The 23792-nt window shown below is 34.4% G+C and overlaps 1 protein-coding gene across 1 annotated transcript in view; it reads left to right on the top strand.

Moving 5' to 3' along the window:
- The first annotated feature begins 12745 nt into the window (after positions 1 to 12745).
- LOC149532438 (mitochondrial fission 1 protein A-like) overlaps positions 12746 to 23792 on the top strand; it is a 38315-nt gene continuing 27268 nt past the window's right edge. The window contains exon 1 of the mRNA XM_089804509.1: positions 12746 to 12952. Coding sequence (XP_089660635.1) covers positions 12860 to 12952 — 93 coding nt within the window. The 5' untranslated portion in view covers positions 12746 to 12859. The remainder of the gene's footprint in view (positions 12953 to 23792) is intronic.

The following is a 23792-nucleotide window of genomic DNA, read 5'->3' as shown; positions in this document are numbered from 1 at the left end:
AGAGTAAGAACAATTCCTTAAAGGCTTGGGTGATTTTGGATTGGGTTGCTAGTTGGCTGGGGGGATGATTTGGATGGACTTTGGAGTTGGGATTATTCTAAAGCAAAGAACTAGATAGATTTGGTTGCGGCGGGGGAGCTTGGATGATTTTCTGATGAGGCAGTGACTATGCTAAGTATGCCTTGAGCTAGGAGATTTTTGCTTTTTTGGGAACCAAAGTTGGCAAACATTCATTCAAAAGCTATGAACAAACAAGCAGACAAAAGTTTGGAGCAAGCACGTCAAACACACCAACATCCTAGGAAGCTTTCTACAAGGATGAAATTTGGTTTAGCTAGGGAGTCCTTGATATATGCAAGGTACGTGAGGCCCAAATCCGTAGATGAAACAAAAAGGATTTCACACAGTCGAGAGGAGTGGTAACCCACTTCTCCTCTTTCACTTCTCAAGGGTATAAAGTTCCTTGAGGCTTAGCAAGAGTGACAAAATCTTGATCCCAAGAGAGGTGTCTTTGGATTCACCTCCCGATATTTATACTCCGTCGAAACATTGGAGTTGAGGTCATCCCAAGGGGTGATGAAATCCCCAAGCAGGCCCCCTAAAACTAAAAACAAGGTTTTGGATCCTAGTCTTATGCACCCAAGATGGCCCGCAAAGGCAACAAGGGGAGAGAAGATTCAGATGACTTTGGGCTAAAAAGTAGATTTCTTTCACCAACTGATTCTTAGATTGTCTAATCTATTGAAAACACAAGTGATTAAGATATAGATGTTCAATTCTAACTTGACAACGTCGTCAACATAATGGAAATTGAGAGATCATCAACATAAGTAAATTCAAGCATCATTGAAATGTGTCAAAATCATGCAATGTTCATTGATTGTTAGGCATTCAAGATTGAGTGAATTCTTTTTAAAACCCAAAGTTGAAGTGTGAGGTATAGCAATGATTAATTGATCCTTTGCATTCAAGATTGTGTTTTGCTGTTTTAAGCATGCATTCTAATAAAAAGTTGATTTTAATCCATGGCATTCGAGAACTTGATTTGAGCCCATTCATGCAATGAAAGATGTGTTTAAGCATGCAAGTTCATTCTAAGAAAACCTATAAAAACATGATTAGGGTTGTCGCTCCAACCTGCAATGCTACAAAAAAGTGATTTGATTAGTTACCCAAAAATCTCAAAATCAAAGCTAACTATGGGGAATTTTTTTTAAAACTTTTTTTGTTATTTTTGATATGTGTAAAAATGCTTAGAATAGTCCATATCCTACGAAACCACTAAAAGTCAAATTTTGATTTATACTTTTTTTTTTTTTTTTGAAAATATGATTATGATTTGATTATGAGCTCAAAGATATGATGATAAAACCTATTGAAAACACATTAGCATGAAACCTACAATGAAAAACTATTAGAATTTTGAGCAAAGCACTTACCATAGCGAACCCGCAGGTTTAAGCTGCGATCCCACAGGTGCAGGAACGTGGGAAAATGTCACAGGAACGCAACACAGGACTGACAAAAAAATGCAAGAAATGAGGCCGTGGGTTTAAAAAAAAACACAGTGCGATCCCGCAGGTTTATGGAACGCGTTCTTGTGGATGGAATGCAAGGATAAGCAATGGGATAGTGATCCCGCAGGTTTATGGAACGCGTTCTCGTGGATGGAATGCAAGGATAAGCAATGGGATAGCGATCCCGCAAGTTTTGACAGTGTTCCCGTGGGTTTAGATAGCGTTCTCGCGAGGTTAGATAACGATCCCGTGAAACAGAGAACTGATAAAAAATTAAAGAAAAATAAGCTGCGGGATAAATGACACAGAGCGATCTCGCGGGTTAATTTAGCCTCATTCTTGTGGGGGAATTCTTCGGCAGGTTCGAGAGGTCAAATGTGAGAATGGGTTTCAAAGTTTGACTAGTCAATAGTTGCGTTCTCACAGATTCTCCTACATTCCTGGGGTTGCGGGTTCGCGTTCCTGCGACTGCGAGGATGCAAAAAATTAGGTTTTTTGAGAGTCGACTGTGTGAAAACCACTTAGAGGGTTGTGTGTGCATTCTTGAGGCGTTCAATGTGGCCCTGCAAGCAAAATCAGAAAGCAACACAAACAAAAGATATTGCCATTAATGTTAGTTTTGCATGGTTAGCCAAAACATGAAAAAACATGTAAAATTAGCATTAATGAAGATTAAAATGACCCTTGCAGGGTCCCACCGGGCATGCCAAAATGTGTACACTAATATGTTAGCAAGAAACACTAATCTATTTAAAAACCAAAGCATTAACTAACAAAATTAATATAAACTTCAAGAGAGACAAAGTGAGATCCTCAAATGAGAATATGAGCCATGGATAGGCTCTCTCAATGAGGATGGTCACTTGATGTATGGATGTGTTTGTTTGTGGATTTGGGATACATGCTCAAGATTGGTGCTCAAATTTTCTTCAATGGAGATTCTTGGATTTTGGATTTTTGGTGTGGGTATATGTAAAAGTATGGATTTGGCTTCTCAAACTGACATACTAACTTTAGCTTAAGGATTGTGATTAAAATGGCTTGGGAGGGGATCCAATTTATAGGCTAAGGGCTTGAGGGATGGAGGGCTAGGATGCAAGGATGAGGAAAAGCTCATGGAGGGCTCAAATTGAATGAGAGGAGAGCACATGGATTGTGCTTCCTTACAGCCAATTAGGGAGTGACACATCTCACAGGGTCATTGGTTAGAGCAAGAGGGGTTGAGGGGTCAACAAAGGAGGCTCAAAGCTCATAAAGACCCTCATAATGGCTTGAAAGAGCAATGAATGGGCTTGTAAGAGTCATTCATGGCTTTGTAAGAGCACTTATGGCTTGGTGGTTGGGATATTTTGAGGGGAGACTTTGGTTTGGATTAGGAATGTCTTAAGCTCATTTAGGATTGTGCAAATGATCAGGGGATGGGTTAGTCTTGGGTTAGGATTAGATTAGGGATGTTAGAGATGTGCAAGTGGATGGTATTGATGAGGGTGGGTGAGTTAGTGGCTAAGCTTGGTTAGTATGGGTGGATGGGGTGGATTAGGCTAGATGGAGGATTAAGGATAGGTTCGAGGCTATTAGATTTGAGGGCTTTATTATCAAATAGACTTATTTAATAAATGAGGGTTTTGGAATTAGATAGGAGAATAGGATTAATTGATAAATAGTGGGTTATTTGATTTATCAATTAGGACTATAGATGATTTAATAAGATTAATCAGCTAGGGGATGGCAAAGGTTAATTAAATAGGAATTTAATTAATGATGCCTTTAGGGATAGCTAAATAGGATTACCGAAGCGGTGTAATCAGATTTAGGTGTCTACAAGTAGCATGTACTACATTTCTGTTTGGTTTCAGTCTCCAAGTGGGAGATTGTTTGGTGTGGAGCCTGATCAGTCTCCAAATGGGAGATTATTGATTTGCAGTGATTGATAACTTAGTGGGTGTTGATGTTGTGGTGACTGCTCATGTAGTTGCTAGAGGTGAGGGGTAGTAGCCCAAACCTCTAGTCAATGTGCAACACCGAAATTCTTTTGTTCTTTTTTAGGAAAAGAAAATTGATAACATTGTAAACCCTCAAATGATCAATTTTAGAGGTTGCCCTAAAACATGATTATAAGCGACTGAGATGTATAATGCATGGTAATGTTGGTGTACATTTTTGCTGGATAATAGAAAGGTTGAAGGCTGTGTAGGTGGATGTAGCCCAGGTTTTGGGGTGAACCACATTAAATTTGTGTGTTCTATGTGTTCATTTGGTATTCTTCCTTTATTTCTGCATATAACTTTTTATTCTTATATTGTTCTGGATCTGCCAAATCCTAACACACTCAACCGAGTCATCAACAATATATCTCCTACCTCTTTCTAACTATACTTAACCAAATTTTATCCCTATTAAGAGATATAATCCAATTACCATAAACCACTTCTCAGGAACTCTGTCTATATATTGTCTTTAGTAAATTACAAATAACTATCACTAGTCTTCAACTTTCTATATGCGCCTTTAACCATGGAATCGGGACATTCTGTAGAACATATCCTTAATTGTGCTTGACCTCATCTCCAATCCTCGAACCTCACAATCTCAATTGTTATCTACTACTCTATCAGTCTTCACATAATAACCAGTATATTGACATCAATGACAAACATCACCATGAATGCAACATATGCTCATACTTATAATCTCCCACATGCTCCAACAATGCTAGGATACCCCCCATAGGAATATCATCACCATTCATGCTAATAATCTCCCCCTTTGGCATTGATGGCAACATAGATATGCGTTTCAAGAATATCAAACATATAACTCTGCCACTATACTCTTTCTTTGCAAATCCTCTTCATCAATCAAATACGAATCTCAAGAATAACTCTCCATCAGTGTTGCTACTCCCCCATTGATATACTTCCCTTATCAATATTTTCTCCATTTCAAGTACAATTCTCCTCCATATCCATAATATGTTTGTCATCTACTTCTCTCCCCTATGACCATAAGATGTTTTTCATGTATTTCTCTCCCTCATTGACATCAATGACAAAGGAATCATTATGTTAATATGCTGCATAATATCTTTAACAAGCTCAAGTGTCCAAAGACACTATTAAATACAAGTTACCAAGAGTCCTTCATGACTCAACTCACACACAAATACTCCCTCATAGAGGAAGCATCCAACATCTAGTCCAGATGAAAAATAGTGCTTTGTACCATTGGACTGATGCAATCTCTACATCATCTACTTAGAACTAGGTAGGGGCATAACCTCAAGCATACCTCTCAAATACTCTAATTTATCCTTCAATAAAGGCTTTGTTAATATACTATATGTTCCTTTGCACTGATATAATCTAGTCTGATTTCTTTCTCTGCAACTATCTCTCTCAAAACATGATAGTTAATATATACATGCTTTGTCCTTGAATGTAACATAAGAACCTTAGACATACTCACTATACTTTTGTTGTCACAATGTATGATGACAGGCTCTATAAACTCAACTCCAATATCCTTCAACATCTGCTTCATCCACGTGATTTTATTGCAATCATTCAATGTTGCTACATACTCTGCTTTTGTTGTGCTTTGATAAATATAATCTTATTTCTTGCTTAGCCAAAAAACCAATCTTCATCCTAAGAAAAATGCTCCAACACTTGTACCTTTTTAGTCATCCATACGTCCTGCCCAATCCACATCAATATACATATAAGGTCAAGTCATTTGGTCTATTATACAATAACCCAAAATCAAATATACCCTTCAAATATCTGAAAATCCTCTTTACTACTACATAATGTGATTCTTTAGGATCATCTTGAAATCTCGCAACAATGTCAACTGCATTAGCTATATCCAATCTTGCATGAGTCTAATATTTCAAACCCCCAATTATAGATCTTTACTTCTTTTGCTTAATAGTAGGTGTATCATCTTTGCTAGATAACTTATGATCAGTTACCATAGGTGTACCAATAGGTTTACAACTTTTCTAACCAAATATTTTCAAAAAAGTCTTTCAAATACTTGGTTTTTGATAAGAAAATACCATCACTATTTTGCACAATATGCAAACCCAAGAAACACTTCATCTTGCCAATCATGCTCATCTCAAATTCCTTCTTTATTTCATTGACAAATTTCTCACTTGCTTCATCATCACCTCCAAAGATTATATCATCCACAAACACTTCAATAATTAGTAAACTATTCTCAATTTCCTTCAAATATAGGTTACTATCTATAGTACCTCTAGCAAACCCCAATTTTGCTAAATATTTGTCTAACCTTTCACACCAAGTCCTAGGTGCTTGTTTTAATCCATATAATGCTTTCATCAACTTACAAACCATCTCTCCTTCTTTTGTCAAAGGAAAACCTTTAGGCTACTCAATGTAAACTTCTTCTTCAAGTTATCTATTCAGAAATGTTGACTTCACATCCATTTGATATACTTTGAATTTCTTGTTAGTTGCATATGTCATAAACATTTAAATTCTTCTATTCTACCAAAAGGTGCAAATGTTTCATCATAATCAATAGCTTCTTGCTGTGAATAAATTTTACATAGAGTCTTGCTTTATTTCTCACAATCTCACCTTGTTCATTTATTGTATCCCTAAAAACCCACTTGGTTCCTATAACATTATTGTCCTTAGGTCTAGGAACCAATTCCCATGTATCATTCTTCTCTCATGACTTGAATCCAAAATTCATCTTTACTAGCTTCATCTGCACTTTTAGGCTCTACTTGAGAAATGAAATATAGTTCTTCTCTTTATACCTTATTCCTTGTCATCATGCCTTTTTCCTTGTTCCCAATAATCTGATCAATGAGATGAATCTTTATCTAGTTCTTATTAGGTGTGACTATCTCAACTCTTACTTCAGCTCTAGGTTCTCTTTGTTCCATAATCTGTACATCATTCTGCAATTCTGTTTTAATTTCATAAAATAATTCAACATTCATTTGGTTAGCCTTTTGGCTAGTCTCTTCATCATAATCATAATCAACTATTCTTTCTTGAATTCCAAACTTCTCATCAACTCTAACATTTGTGCTCTCAACAATAGTCTTAGTTCTTTGATTAAAACATCAGTATGCTTTACTCTTCACTTAATAGCCAAGAAACATACCTTCATCACTTCTTGCATCAAACTTACTAATGTCATCTTCTCTCTTATTGTAACACTTACTTCCAATTTTTTTGAAATACTTAACTTAGGGTGCATGTCCAAACCAAATCTCATAAGGGGTCTTACTAATACCTTGTTTGATCTGAACTATGTTCATTGTATTTACTATTGTGTTAACTGCTACTCTCCAAATTTTTTTTGAGAAATTATTCTCATACATCATAGCTCTTGGTGCCTTTGTTACCGAAATGTTTCTTCTTTTTGCTATACCATTTTGCTTAGGTGTCTTAGGGGTTGAAAGTTATCTTTTAATGTCATTTACTTCACAAAATTTGTTAAACTTATTTGAAGTAAACTCTCTACCTCTATCATATCTTAAACACTTAATATTTAATCCAGATTCATTTTCAACTATGTTCTTAAACACTTTAAAATTTTCAAATGCTTCGGATTTCCCTCTAAGAAATGCTACCCACACCAACCTATTAAAATCATCAATAAGAATCATGAAGTACCTTTCACCGTAGAACACTCTTGTCTTTGTAGGACCACTAAAGTCTATGTGTACTCTCTCCAACTTTTTCAATGTCATAAACTTCTTGCTTAGAAAAGAAATTCTCTTTTGCTTTTCCATAACACATTCCTTGCATACCATGTTAGTAGGCTTCATTATTTTAGGCAAATATCTAACAACAACTATAGTGCTCACTTTCAAAATATTATCAAAATTTATATAACAAAAGCTTTTATTTCATAACCAATTGTTATCAACTTTAACAACCAAGCATGTCATCTCTATAGGGTTCAACTAAAAAACATTACCTCTTGATCTTGTACCTGTACCAATCAACTCACCATCTTTATCCTTGATGATGCATGTCTTTTCTGTGAATCGTAATTGATAGCCCTTGTCAATCAATTGTCCAACACTCAAAAGATTGTGGTTTAGATCATAAAAAAAAAAACATAATCAGTGTAAGTTTTACCATCAAGAGTAATAGATCCTATTCCCTTTATATGCCAAGTTACATTGTCTCCAACTCTAACAATTCATCCATCACAATTATTGAAGTCAACGAATTTATTCATATCACCAGTCATATGATCCAATTAGATTTCATCTTCTCAACTTGTGACATTATTGCCTTCTTTTCTTCGACTTCTTGTTTTTTAACACTTTATTCTTTAATTGCAACAAATCCTAGTTCATCACTTTCACTCAAAAATATTTCCACACTAGCTTCTAGATCTTCATCATTTGTATAAAGACATTCTCCAGGTCTTCTAGGCTTGAAATTCCTCTTATACTTCTTTACTCTCTTAGGGAATTTAGAAGAAAAATGACCATATTCATTACATATCCAATATTTTAAGATTTCTTACCCTCAGGTTCTCTTTTCACAATAGGGCAATTCCTTCTTCAATCTTTATGTCTTCTTCGGTTCTTCCTCTGCTACTGCTAGCATAATCTCCACTAGTGCTTGTGCTCCTTATCAATGTAGGATGAACACTTAATGCGCTGAATGTTGTCTCAATTCTAGACAAATCTCCACTCTGTCTTAGGCTTATCTCTACTGCTTCCAATCTTCCAAGAAGAGTCTCTCTTGTAAACTTCTCTGTGCAAGGTATAACTTGTTCAATCATTTGTACTATCTGCTTATATGTAGGTGTCAAAGTTTTCAAGATCTTCCATACAATTTCATCTTCATCTTTTGTTCCATCACAAACCTTAATTACTGCAACAATTTGATATTCTACCCAAATAACTTCTTACAGATTCATCTTCCATCATTTTAGCTTCTTGAAATATGCATATCCAATTCTGTAATCTAACCTTCTTAGCATGCTTGTCACCTTTATAAGTAGACTACAAAGCTTTCCAAATTTCATGTGATAATCTTAAGGATTTTACCTAATTGTATTCATTTTTAGGAAGGGTTGTCAAAAGTGCTTCTCTAGAAAGCATGTTATACATGAACAATAGTCTCTATCTTTTAGTACAATCTTCAATCTTTTCTTCTTCAATCACTTCTTTCTGACTTTTAGTAATCAACCAATATCCTGGACCCATGCATAAAAAATGCGTCTTCATCTTTTCTTTCCAACTGTCATAGTTGGTTCCATCAAACTTAAGACTATCCTTTCTAAAATGACTCACCATAGATCTCCTTAAGTTGTCAAAATTTTCCTTTAAGGACTTGATGCTCTAATACCAATTGTTAGAAAGTAAAGTCCACCAAGATAACTGGTGGGGTGGGTGAATCAATTACCCAATCAATATAACTTTGATTAACCTTATTAAATCTGAAACACGTAATCAACAATTGCAATAACCACAAGAAGATAACCATACACAATAGCACCATATCTATTAACTAGGGAAACCCTTGATTAGAGGGAAAACCTCAGCGGGGATGGTACCCACAAAATGATGTACTATATATAAGTTCCTTACAGAAGGACAAACCTTATTAGGAGTCAATGAAATACATTCAATACATATCAGTCCCTATTAGGAGACTTTGAATCCCTATGAGGCAATTCCAACCCTATTATGAGTTGTGGAAGGCAAAAGGATCCACTATCCAAATAGCTTCAGGGGCAAGACCACCGAACTCATTGTCCAATTGGCCTATGTATTATTCCTTTTAGAACAATACCAAAAGATCAACTATCCATTATCACTCTCTACCAAATATAATTACTTTGCCCTTTCATTGTGCCTCTACTGCACTAAACACTTCTCAGATCTCAATACTAGATCCTCAAAATTGCATCACATGAATCCCTTAGATCGCATACTCACATGAAATTCACACTTATAATTCACTTACATTTACTTACATACTTCTCACACTTTATCTTAAGGAAAAAATATGAACTTTATACCAAGTCCTCAAATTTATTTATTGAGTTGGTGTTGAGGTTTTCTTAATTTACAATTACAATAGGACGACATTAAGATAAAACAATACACACTACATTACATATTTTCAAAATTACATAATATTTTCATCTCACAATCTTCACAAATCTTCACATGTGCAACCTTGAACTTTGCACGCTCAACCATATCATCAACGTGATACCTTCTACCTCTATCTAACTACGCTTAACCAAATTCTATCCCTATTAGGAGATATAATCCAATTATGAGAAACTACTTCTCAGGAACTTTGTCTGTATACTGTCTTTAGTAAATCATGAATAACTATCACCAATCTTCAACTTTCTACATGTGCTTTTAACCATGAAATTAGGACATTCTATAGAACATATCCTCAACTATGCTTGACCTCATCTCCAATCCTCGAAGCTCACGATCTCAATCTCTATCTGTTGTTATGTTAGTCTTCATAGAATAACTAGTATGTTAACATCAGTGACAAACACTACCATGAATGCATTATATAATCATACTAAAAATCTCCCACATGCTCCAACAATGCTACAATACTCCCCCATAGGAATATTATCAACATTCATGCTAACAATACTAACAACTTAGAAGTGAAAAGATCATATCAATTAGCATAAATTATGCACTAAATTCATACCTGTGTAAACTCTAGAGAGGATAAATTAACATCCAATAAGAAGTTTCTCCATATAATTGGAGAGGATTAGGAAGACAATTTGCAATTGAAAGCATTAGCATATATTTTTATAATTATAATAAAAAAGAAACATTAAAGCTTACTCTTCATAATTAAAGAGAAAACACCCATCCACAATTACGATTTCTCTTGTCAAACACAAGGAATAAAACATGTAGACATTGTGTTGCAAATATATAACTCACATTCCACACCATATCCATTGTCTCCTCAATTTCCTTTGTATGAGCTGGCACTAATTCCTCCTCCTCCCCCTCTTGTTATGAACACAAAACAAAAATTGCATACATGTCTACCACAACATTTTCACCCTTCCTATCTGGCCAAAATCCCCCTTCGATTATGTTGTTATGGATAGCCATCTCCTAGTCCTAAGTTGTTAACAAATCTTGAGCCACTTATGGAAAGAGTTTAGCTATGTTTTTAGAAGGATTAAAGAGAAGAACCATTGAAGAAACCCTTGCCATAATTCTGCAACAAAATGTGTTATCTACATATACATGAAAGCCATGACAATGAACAACACATGCATAGGATTTATTAGAGAACCATTGCTTGAAAAAAATGCACACAAAGATATAAAGGAGATTAAGGGTTTATCTATGGAAACAAATAAACTTCCAAATTTTAGAGGCCAAGAGTGCTTTAACACTTTACAACACACATAGACTCTACCATTGCATCAAAATGCAACCATGACTTCATGAAAACAAACTTGTTTATGACATTGCCCTGTACCCACTTCCATTTAATGACGCCCTTCAAATCTGCTCATTTACTATATATGCTTCCACATTTCACATGCATAGCTTACATAGCATTTCCAAATATAACATCTAAAATAGATTTCAACCTTTATGGCTTTGGTGAACTACTATACCCAATTACAGGAGAATAAATTTTACCGAACTCCCTTGTGTTTATGTGGAATGTTGTAATATTTGATTTACACGGGTTTGGAGGTGATGTAGTCGAAGGCAATGATATGTTGGTTGAGGATTATGTTTAATTCGCATTTTGACATGATGTGAATCCCCGGGAAGATTCTTTCCAAAAAAGACAAAGAGAATGATTTTATAATTTAAAAAAATTAATAAAGAATTGACCATGAGACAATGGAGGTTGCCTATCCCCACCATATAAAAGCCCATAGACTTAATTAATAGACTTTATACTATCTTTTTTCCTTTCTTCTCCAAAATTAGTAAGGGCCCGTTTGGTTGCAAACATAGGAATGGAGAATAAGAATGCAATATTGGAAATAGGAATGACTATTCCAATAACATCTATTTTTTGGAATGGATATAATCTTATTTTTGAGGTAATATGGGAATATGTATTCCTATTCCCTATTCCAATTGACGAACCAAACGAAAAATAGAAAATGTATTCCAATTTTTTTTTTTTCTATTCCAACGACCAAACAAGCCCTAATTGAATTGAAACATTCTCGATTAATATGACCAAAATCTATGAACATGAATCAGGGTCCAATAGTGGTTCACTTAGCTTTAATCATTGAATATACTAGTAGATCTATCATTGGTGATCTATGAACCACTATAAAAAAATTGCCAATCATTAGTAGAGATTTTTGAAACATATTTTGTGAACCACTATTTCTACTTGAATAAATAATTATTGGTGCAATGTAAGTTAAGTATTGTGAATATTTTTTTTGAATCACTTTTTGACCCTTTTGTGCATCTCTAGAGTGCATCATTATTGAAGAAAAGATAAAACCTAATCAAATACGAGAATAACGCATAGCTTCCCTAACATTCTCTAAAACCTAATCACATACGCGAATAACACATAGCTTCCCTAAGGGCCCGTTTGGTTGCAAGCGCAGGAATTGAGAATTAGAATATAAAATTTGAATGAGAATGGAGAATGAAGAATAGGAATGGAAAAATGCAATCCAATCTTGTTTATCCCTTGTTTGGTTATGCAAGCTTAAATTGGAATAGGGTTAATTTGCAATTGGCGCCATTTGAAAATATTTCTGAAGATGCAATCGGCGCCATTGGAAAATCGCTGAAATATTTGAAAATATTGAAAACAAAGTTCCAGCGCTCACTTCAGGTCAAAGTGGATTTGAAAATTTAATCAAATTTGAAAAAGTTAAAATGAATGCAAGAATAGCAATTCCAATTACAAGTATTTTTTGAAATGGACAAAAGCTCATTTTAAGGCTAAAATGAGAATACCTATTCCTATTCCTTATTCCTATTCCACACACCAAACAAAAAATACAAATCATATTCTAATTTCCTATTCCTATTCCTGTTGTATTCCAGCAACCAAACGGACCCTAACATTCTCTTATAATCGGCACCATTATTTTTTTTGGCCCAATACGCAATCCCTTAGAATCAACGCTATTTTTTTTTTTTTTAACATACGCGTTTTGATAGAATTATCGGCTACAAAATTTGACGGGAATTCCTACTTGAAAAATGATAAACAAATTCAAACTACCAATGGAGGAACCTTGGTTGCAAAGTCTTTTCCTCTCCCAGGTATAAATTTAGGTAGAATAGAGATGATTTGAGAAGATATCATTCGAGGATAAAAATGTCCCAGAATTTTAGTGATATAATGGAATCAGTCGGCAACATTTTCAGATCGGGAGATTATCTTCCCTGGACCGATGCCGATATTATTGCTGTAACTCTCTTTCTCTTCGTTCTCCACCCTTTGAGTAATCGTGTTCGGCATTGATTTTTTCATTAATAACTTCCGATATCATACTTTTAATAAGATCAATCAATTTTTGTTTTCAGTGGTAGCCATGTGAGCTATAATAACTTCTGAAATATCTGAAGCTATTATTTTCCATTTATTTGCTAAACTTCACTTTCTTAGCTTGGATGGCACAGGAGTATCTCTTCTGAACACACCTAAAATTGGATATGATAGTTCACACAATTATAGTTGAAAATGTACTTCTAAATTTCTGGAGGATTGAAATTTTTGATCGTTAATTTTAGTACCATGAAAATCTGATAATTTACGTTTTGAGCTCATCGCATTTGGCATTTTAATCTTGATCAATCTTTTTACAATATGCATATCTAAATTTTTAAAACGATGGCTCACAGCAGAACATATCTACAGTAGGTGTACTGCAAATTGGCTATGTGTCTTACAGATGTGGGCCGTTTTATGCTTAGTAGGGGCATTTGGATCTGGATCACGGGCTACTTGTTGCCATCGCCCTACTTGGACTTATATTTTTCATTTGATGTTTACTACAAAATAACTGTGCGTGTAAATCTATGACTGGAAAATTCTGTTTTGTCCCAGTTCGGCAACCTCCATTCTTGGGCTCCATGCGTTGAGATTGTCTCAGATGTTTTAGACAGAAGAAATTTGTTTCTTCCATTTAGACAGCATGAGCTGGTGCATACCGCCTTACTCTAGACATCTGATTTTCAAAAGAGGACTTTTGGTTTGACAAATTCCACAGGTCTGTCTATCTCAGTAGGGTCCATTTGTAGGTATGTTGCTTGTGAAATTTGAATGTTTTTATTCATGCAAGACTTAACAATATCAAGTTGTTGGTAAACAGATTTGTCACTGTGAGATTATTTATAAAATCGACCCTGTTTGCCCTGTGAACTGTGACAACTGTGCCAATAGTTGGAGAGATTGAATCTGATCACTATCAAATTGCAATCTTACTCTGCGTTTGAGAGGGACAGCTCCCTTGTATAACGTGGGTATTTAGGATTTTTGTGTCCTTTTCACCTAAAGGTATGAAAAGTTAAACTATAAAACTAAACAAAGTGAATAGAGTTGATGTTTGATAGCTTTTGTCAGATAAACATATATATATATATATATATATATATATATATATATATATATATATCTGATTATTGAATAGACATGTCCCTTCCCTTCATGGGACATGTCTATTCATCTCCTATTCTTAATATAAATGTAAGTGTTTGCATTTGGAAAACACATACCAATCCAGAAGTGCATAGTACATTTGCAGTAGATCCTCCATGAAAATCAACATGGTATCAGAGCAGGTCTTTTCCTGAAATGAAATGCTACAAAATATTTTCTGAAACCTTTTGTATATTGTAAAAGAATAGAAATATTTGTAAACAAGGTAAAATACTTAAGAATCGAAGAAGATGATAACAATCTATCATCTATGACTAGAGGGCAAGAAATTGCCCATAGCTAAAACGAGAACAATTGTCTAAACTCGTGTTGTGTGGAGAAGATCTACCTGTAGCGTATCTATATGGAAGACAATCCAATAATGTCCACAGATTCTTGACCGCAATGAATAGAGGATTTGAGAGAAAGAGGATCTATAGATTGCAGGAGCACACTCTAGGAATGCAACATACTACATTGGATATCTCTTTACATGTTGGATGGCAAACAACATGTAGGTCACTGTCCTTCCAGCGATCAAATCAATATAGAGAAGAGAAATCAGAGTATCAATATAGATTTAGTCAAGTCACTGGTAAGTTAAGGATAGAGCACTTGAGTGAAGCAACGTTAGACATCTAAGAGGGTATTTGCATGCGCACAAGCATGGACTTGCACATTCATGACCGCCTTCAAGAGAGGGAGAAAATAAAAAATTGACTTTTAATAGTTTGGGGGAATAATTCCCATGCAGTTAGAAATCTCTATTGCCTTGCATTTAGTTGAAAGTGTACAGATAACCTAGAGAAGCATCAACAAACCTGTCAACGTGTCGACATCTAGCATCTCCTTCAAAATACATTCAAGCAGATAAAATTGGAAAAGAGACCGAAGGATTCAAACAAATATCTCAATAGCCAATTGAGATACTCAAAATAGTTTCTTGGAAATTAGAGGGTTGCCCGTGGCTTGATCCACCATTGCAATCCTTCCTCAACCCATCTACACAACATGTGTAGAAGACCTTGTGATGTCCTATAGACAGGCATTTTTCTTGTGTGTAAGTTTATGTAGTGATCAATTCGATGCGACTTTGGTGTGTTCCACATTGTGTAAGAGCATACAATACGATGGAACATTGGTTGTTAATTTGAAAACGCGAACTTATAAATTGTTCCTTTGCTTATGAGCATTCGAAGAGTGCAATATGCACACACCTCACCTTCTTGCTTTGCCAGAGATTCACACTACATATCATGCTACTGAATTTCGAATCGCAAATCTTGCAACTGCTACCACCCATTGTCATGATTTCCACATCACCAATGAGGTTCGATTCAAAGTAAGAAACATGTAATATGACACTTTGAGAGCCTGTTCATAACAAATTAAAACAAGGAAAATAGAACCAAAATATTTGGTGTTATTACCAAGGCTAAGATGACACAATTATTAAATTGAACAAGAATAATGGGTATAATGTTGATGACAGGCAAGTATCAACAGCTTGGGTGGGCTCCATTAGGCATTGGTGACAAAGCCCTTATTAAGGAATGATTAGAATATGGGGCAATGGGATTAGTAAGGTAAACAAGGTATGATATATATTTAAAATTCTTGTTTCCATTATTAATTATTTGAAGATATTGTAGTATAGTTGCATATATATATATATATATATATATATATATATATATATATATATATATATATATATATATATATATATATATATATATATATGTATGTATGTATGTATGTATGTATATTTATATATATTTACTCATATTTGAGATAGTGATTAATTTAAAGTCATCAATGATCAATAATTAATAAGATTATTTCTTATTATGGTTACACGTTTTTTTAATATAATTAGTCTAATCAAAGAAAAATTTATAATTATTATTGAAAGGATGATTTTAATAATCTATTTAAATGGAATATATGTATATATGTTCAAAGTATAGATTTTTATCAATATTTTATTGGAAAGGTCTTACTTTGAGTATTATATTAGTCTCTCTCTTATTTGCATTTCAATATGTACTATAAGAGCTATGGCCTTGATCTTTTCCTCTGAGAATGTTATTGTAGAGAGAGGGAAATTGAGCAAAGGGAGGCAGCTTGATATTTCATTATGAGCAATCTTGAAAGAGAAGGAGCAGATAGAGGATATGGTTTAGTAAACCTTTGATGATGTCAGTCGTATTGATTCAGAGGGAGTAGACAATGATTAGATGGATTCTCCAGTGATCAATAATTTGTACCAGTCAAAGGATTGTGATTCATGAATAGACCTATGATTTTAATGGGCCTACCCCCTGTGTACATCATGAGGAAGTGATGACTTCCAAATGATGTCACTTGTATTTGCAAAAGTTATTGTAAGGTGACGATCTTACAACAACTTGTATTATGAGATCAAACAAATCGAGTATATGGTAAATGTCTTGCATCTCAACATTCTGGAAGGTCATTACTCAAAGAGTATTTTGTGAATATCATTGATGTTCTGGGAGGCCAACACTCTTGATATAGGATGTGATATCAAAGCCTTTTGAGTACTTGGTGAATATCATTGATATTCTGGGAGGCCAATACTCTTGATATCAAACCTTTTTAGTACTTGGTGAATATCATTGATATTCTGGGAGGTCAATACTCTTGATATTAGATGTGATATCAAAACGTTTTTGAGTACTTGGTGAATATCATGTGTTGATATTCGGGAAGACCAATACTCGTGATATCGAATGCAATATCAAATGGAGGAAAACTTCTGATATATCAAATGAGATATCCATAAAATTTGTCATTCCTAGTATTACCAATGGTGTAATATTTGTTGTGTTTATCCTCCCTAGCTAAGAGGGAGTGTTGATGTTTGATTGGTTTTGTCAGATAAACATATATATAATTATATGAGAGAAATTAATATTATATATATATATATATATGATTAAATATATTATTATATTAATTATCTGATTCTATTCATTGCTTATTCTCAATATAAATGTAAGTGTTTGATGCATTTGGAAAACAGATACCAATCCAGAAGTGCTTAGTACATTTGCAGTAGATCCTCTATGAAAATCAATAAATAGCATAGCAGAAACCCCACAGATAGTCCTATGCATACCAAATGGGACTCTAGAGTGGATAACTGATTACAAGTAGATATCAATATAGATGAAATGATGAGCAAAGAAGAATAACAAACCCTGACATATGAAAAGATATACTATTTCAATACGTTCAGATCAAGATACCATGAAATGAATGCACTTTGTTACATCAATAACATAGATCAGAGATACTATTGTATTCCATCAATACATGAACAGATCACTGATTCGACATAAGAAAAATCAGAAATAATAACTCATGAACACATTTAAGACATAAGACAAAAATGCATTCTTGATCATTTCCTTGAAGATATACAAATTCAAAGACACTTTGTGCATAATGTAAATTCAAAGTCCTTTAGAGATTTCTCTGGTATTTCCCCTTCATAAGAGTTCCCCCCCACTTTTAACTTACAATGTGCCTTGCATTTATAGGCTTCTTTGGATAGCTACTTTCTTCATGTTAGTAACTAACTTATTTTTGGGCAATCTCAATAAGGTTATTAACCTTACAAATTTCGCGCAAAAAGAGTCAACTTTCTAACCTTGACCCAAAGTGACAGAAGTCACGATTTACAAAAAGAAAAATTAAAACTTGTTACGTCATAGAAACAACATAATTGGTCTTTTAAAAATGGCAATGTGTCTTCTCATTGCAATGGACATCTTGATCTTCAAGGAAACCAACTCCACATTTTGAGCCTTCGACATTTACAATTTTTGCTTCAACTTGTCTCTGGTTCATATCTTTTCTGATAATAGTTCTAAAAATATGAACAAAACTGCCCTCTGTGTATATCAATCTGACATCTCTGCAAAATCATATTTGAAGACGATGTTTTGAAAAGTACTTCATTAAGATTCTCATTTTCATTTTCTTCTTTGGAGGAGTTTAATCAAATAGTTGACGTATGGAGTGTAGGCATTCACATATGCTTATTATTAAGATGACATGACTTGACAGTTCCTGGAGAAACTCGGTGTTTGATATCATTATCAAACATTACTGTCTTACTGCACGTTCCCTTTAACTCTCATTCTTCACGCCTAGATGCTTATTCAGGACAATTGTAATGTGAGCTTTTAAATCAACATTTGGCTATCATTGAACACAATTTGGGAAGTGAAGAGTGGGTTTTCCATTCACATACAAAGCATGCATAAGTATACTTGGTATAAGATGTGCTGCCATCCTCTTGAGGGATTTTGTCGAGCAGTTTTTGTGCTTCATCATTTCCTACAAAGATGAACCAACATGGGTTCATGCTTGTTACTTATTCTTGCTTGAAAGTTTTCAGAATAAATCCATTCTCTCCGGCTGTAGTGATGATTTCATTTTCATCAAATAAATTAGATGTTTTGGCTATCCTTGCACTGACATATCGATCATGGAAGATATATTGTCATAAATCTCCTGATTTGCTGTAGAATGCTGACAATGGTTTTAGAAATCGGCTTTACACTTGCCAATTACAATTGCTTTGAAGATTATTTTATTTATTTACATAACCTCAACAAATTGAAGTTGCTCATGTCCTATGTACTGCATTTACTTTCATGAATTTCACACTGTCATTCATACTGCTTTAGAGGCTTTTCTCAAGGTGTATGGACAATGGTGTTTTGGAAAGTTTTCCATAAAATTGATGTTACTGTAGGTTTTTTGAATCATAGCATTCCATGTGATACCCATGAGGGAATTTCATGAGGTGATGACTAATGAAGGCATTTTGTCAAACGTCTCGCTTGGATAGCTTAGTGTTCTAGATGACAAACAAATCAGGCTGCGATGAATTTGCACCAACTTCGTGTGCATGGGCAGCTACTATTAGCATGAATGCTGATGGTATTCCTTTGGGGGAGTATCCTAAGCATTGTTAGAACACTTGAGGAGATTGTTAACATGATTGACATGTTGCATTCATGATTGTGTTTGTCGTTGATGACAACATAGCAGTAAGTCTGTGAAGACTGACAGAGCAGCAGACCTATATCTTAGTTGTACGGACAATGTCTTGATTGTCTGGTGATGCGCATTCATGGACATGTTCTATGTGGTGTCCTGATGTTAAGGTTCAATGCGCAGTATCTAAGTTGAAGATGTACGGAAGATGTGCCTGATTTATGGAACAATCACAATAAATAAAAGCATACATCAAGAGAGAAAGAAAACAATCACGATAAATAAAAACATACATTAGCAAAGAAAGAAAACAATCACGATAAATGCTTTATTATTAACATGTTTGTGTTTCCTGTATAGCATGATCATAACAGATTGAACTATTTGTGTATGGCTGATTCATAATAGAAAAGTAAAAGAATTAAATGGGACAAGCCAAATAGGCTTGAAACCTTTTGTTTCAAATAGAGTAATAGAGCCGAAAGTGTCAAGTGCAGCAAATAAATACAATACATGTGTGCTGAAAAAGAATATACACAACCAGTATGAAAATAAAGCATCATTTTCAAAGGTGACAATAATATGCTATAGGTGTTGTATGTATATCAAACACCTGTTTTCAAGCAACAAAGTACAAAACGAGAAAGGTGTTTTCTTTTCATGTGAACATAAACCAAAGAAGTTGTTTTTCAGTTGTAGCCATCAGATCTAAAATATGAAATTCCATATAAATGCTTCATGCCCAGCGAAGGAAAGTATCAAAATATCAAGATGGAAGTATATCAGGTTTACAAAATGGTGGACCACATTATGGCTTTGTGAGAGCAGGCATTTCCAAGACCAAATTAGGAAGTTATCAAAGATGGATCAATAAACTTATTCATGAATGAATGGACATATCAGATTGAGTTGAAAGGTGAACAATTGAAAATATAAGTCATGCAAAAGGAGTTATAGATTTAAGCAGAGAAAAAGGGCACTTGGGGTTTTAACATATTAAAAAGTTATGATTAGAAATCAGAACAATGATATGCAAGGAAACCCATCTCGGTTTTACGTACAGTAAAAAATTTCAAACAACAAAAAAGAGGCTTGAGATCACTTACAGGCAGTAGAACTCAGTATTTGCGTTACAATGTCAGAACTCAGTTCAAATTCTGCTTAGAATGTATGACCCAAATCGTAGCTGGGGGTAAAAAAGATTAAATGTCATGAAGAAGAAACCAGCAACGTGTGGCTAAAAGATGCATCCGTGATAACTTCAACAGCAGAGAAAACCCTCAGCAATGGTGGCTAGGTAACAACGATATCCCCAATGGTCACGACATAGAGGAGAGCCACAAAATTGCCAAACCCAACAAACAGTAGCCGGTCATAGCGTCTCAACAATAAAACCTAGAAGAAACCAGCAGTTACGGCCTCATGGAAATGGCTCACGACATCAAAACAAGCCGTATTTACTTCTAGCAAAGAAAATCACCAAAACTCAAAGCAGCAGATCTTCATACAATAGCCAGACAATCAGCAGTATTCACAACAAGTAGAGCAAGAAGAAACCAGCAGTCACAGCATCATGGCGTCCAAAAATGCAGAGAAGAGAAGGATTAGCAACACCATAGAAGACTCACGATACAGAGAGAGAGAGCCAAAACCAGAAAATAATCTTTCGTTCATGGCATGTTCAGTTTCAAGAATTTAAAACTTGATAATGGCATCCAAAAATGCAGAGAAAAGAGAAGTAAAAGATTGCATATCAACTCTATGTCACCCAGAAGACCAGCAGTCACGACATCTTGAAAGGCCATGAAAAATCGCAGAAGAAACCAACAACTTGCGGCTAGGGTTTCTAAAAAACCTTCTCTTGTAATTATCCTCAAAAAAATCATAGCATTCGAATGCCCAAATACACTTATGTTAATAAAGATGTTTTATTAAAACATTATAATGAATAACTTGTTTAAATTGTATATTATATTGGATATTGAAACATCTTTATTATTATTTTAATTGCATAAATAAATAAAAATGTAATTATTATTTCATAATTGATATTTTACGAATCAATTATTTAATAATAAAATTCATGCAATTAAACAATAATTGAAAGAGAGTTTGCATTATGATTTTAAATTAAAAGGTTTGAATCATTGGTTAACTAGAAGTGTCAAAAGGTTATAAAGGGAGTTAACATTCTGAAATGCCAAATTTCAAGGGAGTTGTTCAGTTGCTATTTTAAGACTCTCACATTTGACTCATGACTTTGGAGTCAATTATGGAGCAGTTTTTTGCATTTATGGAGTCTTGTTGAACTTGTCTACATGTGTAGTTGGTCAAGGCACAATTTGGAGTGCATGTGGCATGTTTTCAGAGCTTTTAGGCTATTTGTGTAAACAATTTTCTCTAAATTTTGACCCTCACTTCTTGATTTTGTGGGAAGGCGGTGTTGTTTCATTATTGTTATATACCCCTCTTTGTTATAGAGAAGGGGTTCAGATTTTGAGAGGAGAGAGGTGCACATGTGGTATTTGTCCTTGGCATCTTTTTCTCGAGTTTTCTATGCTATTATGCAGAAATATTGTTATTTGAGCCTTTGATCGTAATACATTTTTCATTGGATTCAGCTTTTGGAGTAAAAGACTTGGTTGTATGTTTTGTGGTGATTGATGTTGTCTAATTGTCTTTTATTTATAAACCTTTTGGGTAATGTCTCGTTTTGCATCTTCCATGTCTGATATCTATTATTCATAGGTTTTGAGTTGTGTTTCCTTGGTGATATATGCGATTGTGATTTATTTCCTTTCATATGTTCATATTTTAACTATCTCTTAAAATTTTTATGTGGATTAACAGTTCCTTCAAGCTGTGATTTCGTGATTATGTGTTGAAAGTGTTCATTGTGTTATAGAATATAACTATAATTTGCATTATTAGTTTTCATCATTTAGGTTTTCCATTTTCAAGTTTAACTCTTTACTCTTTTCCATACAAATTTCACGTCTTCATTAGCATAGGTGAGATATCTGATATATTAGATAGAAATTGACCTAGAATTTGAAGGTTCAATTAGGTCATAGGTTGCCCACAACCTCTGATTGATCCAAGATTTCTCCAAAATTGCTGATGGCTTAAGGACTTAAAGCATTAGGGTGCAGATTTTGGAGATAACAGGAGTTGTTAGAGGTTTGCTGTCCATCATTCCAAATCTAGTCAAGATGTCCTGAGTGTACTCCCCTTGATTTAGAAAAATATGATCTTTCTTTTGACAGATTTCTAGGCCCAAGAAATATTGTAGTAGGTCTAGATCCTTCTTTTCAAATTCAGGTATGAGATCTTGTTTGCATCTTTCAATCAAATGATCATTACCTATTATCAATAGATCATCGACATATAAAACAAGTATTAACATGTCATCCTTAGAAATTTTGAAGTATATATTTGGATCAGCTTCATTCTTTGAGTATTCTAGTTTGGTGAGGTTGCTATTTATCCTTTCATACCAAGCCCGAGGTGTTTGTTTGAGGCTAGAGAGCTTTCTTGAGTTTACATACATATTTATCCTTATCTTTTATTGAACAATCTTTAGGTTTTGCTATAAAAGATAAGGATAAATATGTATGTAAACTCAAGAAAGCTCTCTATGGCCTCAAACAAGCACCTCAGACTTGGTATGAAAGGATAGATAGCTAACTCACCAAACTAGGATACTCAAAGAATTAAGCTGATCCAAACATATACTTCAAAATACAAGTCTCCACCAATAAATGATCTTAAATGTTTACATGGTATCAGAGCCAAATTGGTAGAGAGACCTTCAAATTCAACCACGAAGTGACAAATTCTAATGAAGTATGGCATAGAAGACTTGGACATATTGGATTTAGTTCATTTCCAAATGTAGAGAAAATCACCACTGGAACACCTAGCCTAAATTCAAAACATATAGGCACCTGGAAAGGATGTGCTCTAGGAAAGAATATTAAAAAACCTTTTCCTTCTAGTGAACACAAGTCTAAATCAGTTCTGGAATTAGTTCACTTTGACTTATGTGGACCTATGCCAACACTTTCTCTAGGAGGTTACTCTTACTACATAATATTCATTGATGATTTGTCTAGGAAAACTTGGATCTATTTTTTAAAGGTCAAATAATTAAATGAGGTCCTATCAAAATTTAAATAATTCAAAGAAATTGTGGAAAATCAAACAAAAAAAAAAAAAAACCCTAAGATCAGACAATGGGGGAGATCAAATAATCCTCAATAGAATGGGGTAGTAGAAAGGAAAAATAGAACCATTGTTGAAGCAGCAAAAGCCATGCTTCATGATCAAAACCTACACTTCTCTTTTTGGGTGGAGGCCACTAATATTGTTGTATACATTCAAAACAGATGCCCACACTCAATACTAGAAAACATAGCACCGGAAGAAGTTTTTACAGGAACTAAACCTGACTTAAGTCATCTTATAATTTTTGGTTGTCTTGTTTATATTCACATACCTAAAGAAAAAAGAACCAAGTTAGAACCATCTGGGAAGAAAGGGATATTTGTTGGGTACAGTGAAAACTCTAAAG

This window comes from Cupressus sempervirens, chromosome 10 (genome assembly GCF_028749045.1).
Source record: "Cupressus sempervirens isolate cs-2001-9-10 chromosome 10, ASM2874904v1, whole genome shotgun sequence".
Lineage (NCBI taxonomy): Eukaryota > Viridiplantae > Streptophyta > Pinopsida > Cupressales > Cupressaceae > Cupressus > Cupressus sempervirens.
Note: the sequence above shows the minus strand (reverse complement) of the source record. Positions and strands in the feature narration are given on the sequence as shown.